General features: G+C 37.2%; 1 protein-coding gene across 3 annotated transcripts in view; it reads right to left on the reverse strand.

The window, feature by feature from the left end:
• The window catches only part of DCP2 (decapping mRNA 2), a 57935-nt gene that overhangs the window by 43121 nt on the left and 4814 nt on the right, over positions 1 to 10000 (reverse strand). For 2 of the 3 annotated variants that reach the window (XM_006886682.1, XM_006886683.1), the window contains exon 2: positions 354 to 505. The exons of the other annotated variant lie outside the window; for it this stretch is intronic. In XM_006886682.1, coding sequence (XP_006886744.1) covers positions 354 to 505 — 152 coding nt within the window. The remainder of the gene's footprint in view (positions 1 to 353; positions 506 to 10000) is intronic. 3 annotated transcript variants of the gene reach the window in all.

The raw sequence follows: 10000 nt of genomic DNA on the forward strand, positions 1-10000 counted from the left end.
GAAAGGTGGAACAATGAATGGAAATCCAAAATTTCTATAAATGTTCATTAAAATAAAATTTTTTTAAAAAAATCTTGGTAATGAAAAGTAAAGGACTATTCAGTACCAGAAATAGGTTCACTATCATCTCAAAAAGAAAAACTAATGTTAACTCTAATCATCAGTATGCTTTCTAAGAGGTTTATTTAAAAATATTAAAAATTACTAATTAGTTGCTATTTACATTCAACAATTTTTAGAAATCAAGAGTTTTAACTACAGAACATAAATCTCAAAGATGAACAAAGGAAATGTGCACTAAAATAATTCACTAACAGAAAGAAAAAGAATCATTAAACTAATAAAAAGGATATCAGCTTTAGCAAAGTCTCTTATCCCACACTGAGGTAATCCTGGTGTGTTCTGCATGTAGAAATCCAAGTAAAACCAATGGGCAAGTTCAATCTGAAAACACACTCTGATTGCATTGTCTCTTTCCTCGCTGGGAATATGTAGTATAAATCGGCTGTCAAAAAATAAAACATATATAAAAATTACAATTACAAACTTTATTTTTGTCTACTTGTCTGCTTTATCCTGGCCTAGCAATTAAAAACAGGGACATCAAGAGCAAACCTGTTCAAGAAAACAGTATTTAATAAAACTAAAGAAAACAAGTCTTAATTAAAAAAGTATGACACAATTGATTAATTCTATTAACAAGCAGAGGTCAATTTCAAAACTGATTAAAAACAAACTAAAATTGAGCAAGAAAACAAGCTTTATCAGGAGCTCTTCCAATGTCGAGTAACATTTCCAAGGGCATATAACACATTAATATATACTAAGCTATAAACATACTTATGTACTTAGGCAATTAGTAAATCCCCTTTCTCTTAAAGAAAAAAAAGATCAGTATTTATTTAACTATTGTACTTGAGTGAATGTCATTCACAACAACCACCAATTATACATATTCTATTACTAAATATTTGTGGGCATTTTTCCCAGAAATATTTAAAAACAATTTAAAAAACACATATACACACACCACTCTGGGTTTTAAAATTACATACTTTAGGAGAAAAACGATGGCCCTTTACCTCTAAATGATTTATGATTATTCAGAAGTTTGAAATCAAACTTCCGCAAACTAATTTCAATTAAGAAATAATTTAAATAGTAGACTAAAATTATTCCCCTATAGAAGAATGATCAGGCAAATAATAAGACAAATACATGCTCATTAATCTACTTTTCAAAATGGTAGAATTCTAGAGAAAACAAATGAATAAAATATGTGATAGAACCTAAAGAATTATGAAAGCAAATGCCAATATTTCAGCCATCTAGCCAAGTGTAGGGAAAAACCATACTAGACTGAAATAAGAGGATTCTAGCCAAGTGTAGACTGAAATAAGAGGATGAAGGTCTTTAAGAGAGCAATCTCCAGGGCGGAGAAGAGAGAATTCTATTAAAGAAAAAAAACAGAAATAAGAGTAGGTGTATATAATAAAAGAAGCCCTGGTAGCATAGTACTCTGCTAACAAAAAGTTCAAAGGTTCAAGAGCACCAGTGGCTCCAGCATATGTTGCACTGCTAAGAGAAAACTCAAAGGTTCAAATACACCAATGACTCCACAGGAGATATGGGCAGTCTCCTTCTGTAAAAATTCAGTTTTAGAATCCCTATGTAACCAAAATATCTCTTATAGTTATACGACAAAGTAAAATATTACATTGAAATGTGTAAGAAGTTGGAGTCAGAAAACCAAAAGGGCCAAACTTGCTTAGCATTTCTTAAGCTCAAAGAACTGAAGAACAAATTCAAACCTCGAGTTGTTATAATCAAGGATGCTTTAGGCAGAATATTAAATGGTCCAGGAAGTACTAAAAGAAGATGGAAAGAATATACTGAGTCACTGTATCGAAAGGAATTGGCAGACACAGAAGAATTTAATGAAACAACATATGAGCAAGAGCCTACGGTGATGAAGGAAGAAGTTCAAGCTGCTTTGAAGGAAATAGCAAAAAATAAAGCCCCATGAATACATGGTATACCAATTGACATATTTCAGCTAACAGATGCTGCCCTGGATGTGCTCACCAAGTTGTGCCAAGAAATCTGGAGAACAAACACTTGGCCAACTGACTGGAAGAGATCTATATTTGTTCCCATTCCAAAGAAGGGTGACCCAACAGAGTGTGGAAACTACAGAACAATATCATTGATTTCACACGCAAGCAAGATTCTACTGAAGATTATCCAAAAACGACTGGAACAGCACATCAACAGAGAACTACCAGAAGTCCAGGCTGGGTTTAGAAGGGGTCATGGTACTAGAGATATTGTAGCTAATGTTAGATGGATCTTAGCTGAAAGCAGGGAGTACCAGAGAAATGTCTATTTGTGTTTCATTGACTATGCAAAGGCTTTTGACTGTGTGGATCATAACAAACTGTGGCTGAATCTGAGAAGAATGGGAATCCCAGAACACTTGATCGTGTTAATGAGAAACCTCTACTGGGACCAAGAGGCAGTCGTCATAACAGAGCAAGGAAACACTGCATGGTTCAAAATTGGGAAGGGTGTACACCACGGATGTGTCCTGTCTCCATACCTTTTCAACCTGTATGCAGAACAGATTATCCGGGAGGTTGGGCTCTATGAGGAGAAACGTGGCATCAAGATTGGTGGAAGATCTATCAACAATCTGCGATATACGGATGATACAACCCTGCTTGCTGAAAATAAAGAGGACCTGAAGCACTTGCTGCAGAGGGTCAAGGACTGCAGCCTACAATATGGATTGAGGCTCAATGTCAAGAACACAAAGATTCTCACCACTGGACCAATTGGCAGCATCAGGATGGATGAAGAGATAGAGATTGTACACAGCTTTGGTTTGCTTGGCTCCACAGTCAATACTCTTGGCACCAGCAGCCAGGAAATTAAAAGGCACATTGCCATGGGAAAGTCTGCTGTTAGGGACCTCTCCAAAGTACTGAAGAGCAATGGTGTCTCTCTGGAGATTAAGGTGCGTCTGATACAGGCCATGGTCTTCGCAATCACCTGTTATGCATCAAAGAGTTGGACAATGACCAAAGAGGATACAAGGAGAATTGATGCCTTTGAGCTGTGGTGCTGGAGAAGAGTATTGAGAATACCATGGACTGCTCGGAAAACAAACAGATTCATCCTGGAAAAGGTTAAACCGGGTGGCTCCTTGGCGGCAAGGATTCTGAGGCTCCGTCTAACATACTTTGGACATGCTGCAAGGAGGGATCGGTCCTTGGAGAGGGACATCATGCTTGGTAGGGTGGAGGGACAGCGCAGAGGGGAAGCCCCTCTATGAGGTGGACTGATTCAGTGACTGGGGTAATTGGGATGGGTGTATCAGAGATGGTGCGATTGGCACAGGACAAAGCAGAGTTTAGGGATGTTGCACATAGGGTTGCTATGAGCTGCAAGCAACTCAATGGCACATAACAACAACAACACATATATGTGTACATATATGTGTGTGCGTGCATATATATACACACATATATGCATCTATACATATATACACATATACATACAAAGAGAGAGAGAAACACAAGTTATATAGGCCCCAGGAATCAACAGGATACCAATTGACTTATTTCAATTAACAGATCCAGCCTTGGATGTCCTCACCAGTCTATGCCAGAAAATCTAGAGGACACGTGTCTAGCCAAGAGATTGGAAGAGGTCCGTATATGTTCCTGTTCTCAAGAAAGGTGATCCAAGAGAAAATGGAAATTATCAAACTATCATTAATATCACATGTAAGCACAACACTGCTGAAGATCATTCAGAAACGGCTGGAGTAGTACATAGTCAGAGAACTGCCAGAATTTCAAGTAGGATTTAGAGGTGGCCATGGCACCAGGGCTCTCATTATTGATGTCAGATGGATTCTGGCTGAAAATAAAGAATCCTAGAACAATGTCCATTTTTGCTTTATTGACTATGCAAAAGCATTTGACTGTATGGATCATAAAAAAAGTACAGCTAACACTGAGGAGACTAGGAATCCCAGAACACTTAACTGGGCTCATGCAAAAATCTATACCTAGACCAAGAAGTTGCTGTGCAAACAATGTAAGGGAAAATTACATGGTTTAAAATTAAAAAGGGAATGTTACAGGACTGTATTCTCTCTCCATATCTATTCAACCTGTATGCTGAGCAAATTAGTCCAGAAGCTGGACTCTACGAAGAAGAATGTGGCATCAAGATTGGAGAAAGACTCATTATTAACCTTCTGTATGCAGATGACAATGTAAGATGGATCTTGGCAGCAAGCAAAGACTGGATGACATAGTCACTGTGGAGAAGGGTTCTAATGTGTCAGCAAGTATTGAGGATAGCACAGGATAGGACAGAGTTCATTCAGATCTGTTGTTCATAGGGTCGTACTCAACTCAACAGTACCTAATAACAACAACATATAGATCAGAATCAACTTAACTACAGTGGAGTTTTTGGTATATGGCAAAGATACAGATCTAAGGAGAAAAATGTCCATCTAGAAACTTCAGAGGTAGAACAAGGGCAGTAATTTTTTAATAGAATCATAATCCAAATTCAAAGAAAACACTCAAAATTAGAAGAGTAAACCAATTTTGAAAAATATTTTACAAATAGTTGAAAGAAATCAGGGCATCACAAAGAAAGCTTATGCGTCCTAACCCCAAAGAGAAAGGCATTACTTTGCTAATCTGCAAACTCTACAACATACCAATTGATGTACTTCAACAAACAGATGCTGCCCTGGATGTGCTCACCAGATTGTATCAAGAAATCTGGAGGACAACTACCTGGTCAACTGACTGCAAGACATCCATATTTATTCCCATTCCAAAAAGAGGTGATCTGACAGAGTGTGGAAATTATCAAACAATATTAGTAATACTACACACAAGCAAAATCCTGAAGATAATCCAAAAACCACTGGAACAGCACACTGGAACAGAAGTGAAAGCTGGGTTTAGAAGACGCTGTAGCACTAGGGACATCATAGATAATGTTGGATGATGTCAGATAAAAGCAGAGAATAGCTGAGGAATGTCTATCTGTATTTCGTTGACTATTCAAAGGAATTTGACTGTATGGATCACAACAACTGTGGCATTGAGAAGAATGGGAATCCAAGAATATGTGATTGTGCTCATGCAAAACCTGTAGTTGGACCAGGAAGCTGTCCTCAGAACAGAGCAAGGAAACACTGCATGGTTCAAAAATCAGGAAAGACAAATGTCAGGGATACATCCTATCTCCACACTTTTTCAATCTATATGCAGAAAAGATCATTCAAGAAGCTAGACTAAGGAGAAATACGGTATCAGGATTGGACACAGACTCATTAAGAACATGTGTTACGTAAATGACACAACCTTGCTTGCAAAGACTGAGCAGTTTTTTACAGAAAGGCATGGACTGCAGTCTTCAATACGGATTGACACTCAACATCAAGAAAACAAAGATTCTCACCACTGGACCAATTGGCAGCACCATGATAGATAAAGAGACTGCAGTTGTTGACAATTTCAGCATCCTAGTTTCACAATCAACATTATTAACAACAGTAGTCGCAAAATCAAAAGACAAACTACACTGGGGAAACGTGCTGTCTGGGACCTCTCCAAAGTGCTGAAGAACAACATCAGTCTAGAGACTAAGGTGTGCTTGATCCAGGCCAGGATCTTTGCAATTACTTGCTATGCATCAGAGAGCTGAACAGTGATGAAGGATGACAGAAGAAGAATCAATGCTTTTGAGTTGTAATGCTGAAGAAAAGTATAAATATACCCTGGACTATTAAGAGAATAAACAGGTATGTCCTAGAGAGAGTGAAACCAAGCTGCTCCCTGGAAGCAAGGATTTTGGAGCTTTGTCTCATATTTTTGGCCATATTACGAGCAGGGACCAATCCTTGGAAAAGGGTATCAAGCATGCTTAGAAGGGTAGAGGGACAGCACAGGAGAGAAAGACTCTGGATGAGATAGACAAAGTGGGGTAATCAGGCAAGTGAGACAGGCTTAGGATAGTGTAAAATTCTGGGCTACTGTACATCAGATCACTATGAGTCACAGGCAATAGCAAAGAAAATCCACCTGCACATTCTCTTAAGGAATCATGATTTATTATTTCTTAAGAAAAGAAAATAAACAGTAGCCCATGATTTGCTACTACAGAGGAAAACCACCTACAGTTATTTAAAGTTAGACTAACGAATGTTATATTGGTCCACTTTTGCAATTAACCAACAATCAAAGGGAGCTCTGGTGGCCTAGAGGTAAGAACTTGCACTGCAATCCCAAAGGTTTGAATTCACCAGCTGCTTCATGGGAAAAGGATGGATAATTTCATCTTGTGTGATTTACTGCCTCTGAAAACCTACAAGAGGCTCAGCTACGAGTCAATTTGGACTTGAGAGCAGACAACAACATTAAAAAGTATAACAGACTTGTAAAAAGTATAGTAAGATTGCAAAATGGAATGCAAGTCAAGTTACATTGTTAGCAACTGTGAGATCCTATAAAATTAAAATGATCAAGTTGGGAAATGTAGAGGATTAACAAAAGGACCACCTTCAACAAGATGGACTGACACAGTGACTGTAACAATAGACTGAAACATAAGAGAGATCGTAAAGATGGCACAGTATAGGACAAAGTTCAGATGTGTTGTTTATAGGATTACTATGAGTCATAGTCAATTCAATAGCACCTAACAACATAAAGTTACAAAACAAATACTGAATTAGCCAATACTGAACCACTGCTCATAGGTTCTGGTCACATTTTTGTCAAATGATTAATGCATAACTTTGTTTCATGTGTGTCTGTTTCAAGATCTCTTATATATCAGCAAACTACATAGATGGAAATGTACAACTCCGACACCTCAAATTTTTCACCACTCTATGCATGTTCACCTAGTGGCAAGAATCTGTGCTGCAATCCCAAACGCCCACCGTTTGAGGCCACCAGCTGCTCCGTGGAAGAATGGACAATCTGCTCCTGTGTGATTAATTGCCTCTGAAAACCCTCCAGAAGGTCAGCTATGGTTCAGTCCCGACTTGACAGTACCTAACAACGACAACAACAACATATTCACAAATGACCACGAGTATTGTGTAGGCAAATTTACAAAGTTTGGAATAACGAATATTTATTTATTATACTCTCAACTTTAGAATTTTTTATGTTCACCCAGATAGAAGCTGAGGGCACGAGCAAGAAATAACAGAAGACAAAATAGTGACATTGACTGTCTCATCAAACAAGGTAGAATCTTCTCTCAAAGTTCACAAAACTGATATAATTTTAAATATATTAAAGTCACAAAGTAATCAATGAAACAAGATAGTGATATAACTACACTAGAAGTAGGCAAAGAGCAATAATGAGTGGTAAATAAATCTTTATCTAGAGCTAGGTAAAAACTAAATCCTCAATCTAGCATCTAAAGTTGATTAAAACAAGAAGCCTGTAAAAGTATTTTTAAATACTTAAGGACCTACCAGAGAATCCAACACAAAGGTAAAAGTAGATGCAGGCATTTAAAAGCAACACAGGATAGAAACTAATAGAACAAGGAAGCAAGTTGTTGCTGTTCATTTATAAACTCTTGTGTTCTATTTGGTTAGTTTTTTAAACCATTTACACCAATACTTTAACAGTAAAAAGTTTCACTAGGTTTTTGGGGTTTGGTTTTGTTTTTTTAAAAACATTTATCTTGCGCTTCAATGATTGAGATCCTCCCAGAAGAGCTGTGGATGAGCATTAACATTACTGGTAAGTATATGCGTTTTCTCCTGGACACAAGAGCCTACTATTTGGTCCTAAAAGCCTTCTGAGGTCCCAACTCTTCTCACTATTTCTTAGTTGTTGGAATTGATGGAAAACCTCATAAGCAGTTCCTTACTTCACCTCTGCCTTGCATGTGGACTTCCGAGCTATAAAACCCAGTGGTAGATGGAATTTGGTCCAGGACTTAAGAACAATAAATGACATAGTTGAGCCTCTACATCTTGTGGTTCCTAACCCTTATACTATAATAGACAAAGTGCTAGTCAATAGGCCTTTTAAGAACTACCTTCCCTCTGTAACTTGATTTGTGCCACTATTAAAACCTCTACTTGGAATACTATTGCTTTTTAATTTTTGACTCATGTACTTTTAACTTGTTAGTTAAATTTGTGTCTTCTAGGCTGCAACACTTCCATGATACATCTTCAAGGATATGAACATGTACGGCTAAGCACAACTGATAACAGTGCATCTAAATTCCAAAATCAATCTCCATAACAGTCTATGCGTTTCCTATTGCCAAAGGGGCCCATTAGAGTAGTGAGAGATCTTCACCCTGAAACCTACAGCGTCCCTTTTCAGCAGGAAGTAGCTAAGAGAATACGTTGTCCCCTTTTCCTTATGAATCAGGGTGAAGTCTCTCTCAGGGAGGAGTGATAGGGAATGGCAAAGGACACACTGACAAAGGAGATTAATCAGAACTGGCTTTGACAAACACTGTGGCAATTGGACAATTAAAACAGACTTTCAAGGGGAGGAAAAAAAGAGGGATGAACTGAGGGGAAGGGTAGAGAAAATCGTGCAACAATGAATGAATGGAAACCCAAAATCCCTGTAAATTCTCATTAAAATTAATAAAATTTAATAAAAAACAAACAAAAAACACCATCTACTTTGACCATTATGCTCTTTTAAGAACTATCTATGGGATCAAAGTGACAGAAAAATTAAGATAGGAACTTCAAGGTGCAGTTTCTGTTACTGAAAGGCGGTAGGGGAGAAGGAACAACATAGAAAATGAGAGTAAGAATGATTGCACAACTCAAAGAACAATCAATTTAACTACATGTTACATATAAGCTGCTGAATTGGATTATGTTTTGCTATGTTCCCAACTAATTTTTTTTAAAAAGTAAAAGCTGTTAAAATTGCACTGGGCAAATCTGCTGTCTAAGACTTCTTTAAAATGGTAAAGAACAGGGATGTCTCTGTAAAAACCAAAGTGCTCTTAATACAAGCTATGGCATTTTCAACTGTTTCATATAGATGTTAAGGTTGGACAATCAGGAATAATTGATGTTTTTGAATTATAATTTTTAAATTGTTAACAAAAGGTCTGTATAATACCCTACCCTAAGGACTGCCAAAAAAGCAAATAAATCTGTCTTAAAAGAATACCAGAAAAAAAAAGTAAAAGCTGAATGAGTTAAGAAATTTTGCACACCTATGTTTATCACAGCTTTGTTCACAATAGCAAAGAGGTGGAAACAACCTAAGTGCCCATCAACAAACAAATGCATAGAGAAGCTGTGGTATAGTCACACAATGGAATACTATGCTGCATTGAAAAACAAGGAACTCATGCAATATTATACAAAATGGGTGACCCTAGAGGACATTATGCTGAGTGAAATATCTCAGTCACAAAAGGACAAATACTGCATAGTGCCACTGTTGTAAAACAGGACAGGCATCAGTTGGGGTGAAACTGAGAAAAATTGGATAAATTATGTAACTGCATTGAAAGAGATGAGGGAGAGAACAGTCGAAAAGCGATATATGATTGGGTATTATGAAAAGAGTCCAGAATGAAGGCTGCATAGTGGAGTGGACCTGGCAGGAGGGATTGTATAACAATGAAAGAATTTTTCTTTTACTTTTCAAAGAGAAGAGCGAACTGAGGAGGAAGGGTGGACAGGGAGAAAAGTGCAACAATGAATAAATAGAAACCCAAAGTCTCTGTAAATATCCATTAAAATTAATAATTTTAAAAATCTTAAAAAAGACATTTATAAGAGAAAATAAATGTTAATAATTAAAAATTACGCTTTTTGTTTTCTTTCTATCCTTCTTAGTGTCCATGAAAGTTTACTGAGGGCAAACTAGTTTCCCATACAACCTATACATTTTTTGTTTTGTGACCTTGACTGCAATCCTCTTAATTTAACAGCATTCTCCTT

Source organism: Elephantulus edwardii, unplaced genomic scaffold, assembly GCF_000299155.1.
Source record: "Elephantulus edwardii isolate Elephantulus edwardi_28Jun2011 unplaced genomic scaffold, EleEdw1.0 scaffold00050, whole genome shotgun sequence".
NCBI classification, from domain to species: domain Eukaryota; kingdom Metazoa; phylum Chordata; class Mammalia; order Macroscelidea; family Macroscelididae; genus Elephantulus; species Elephantulus edwardii.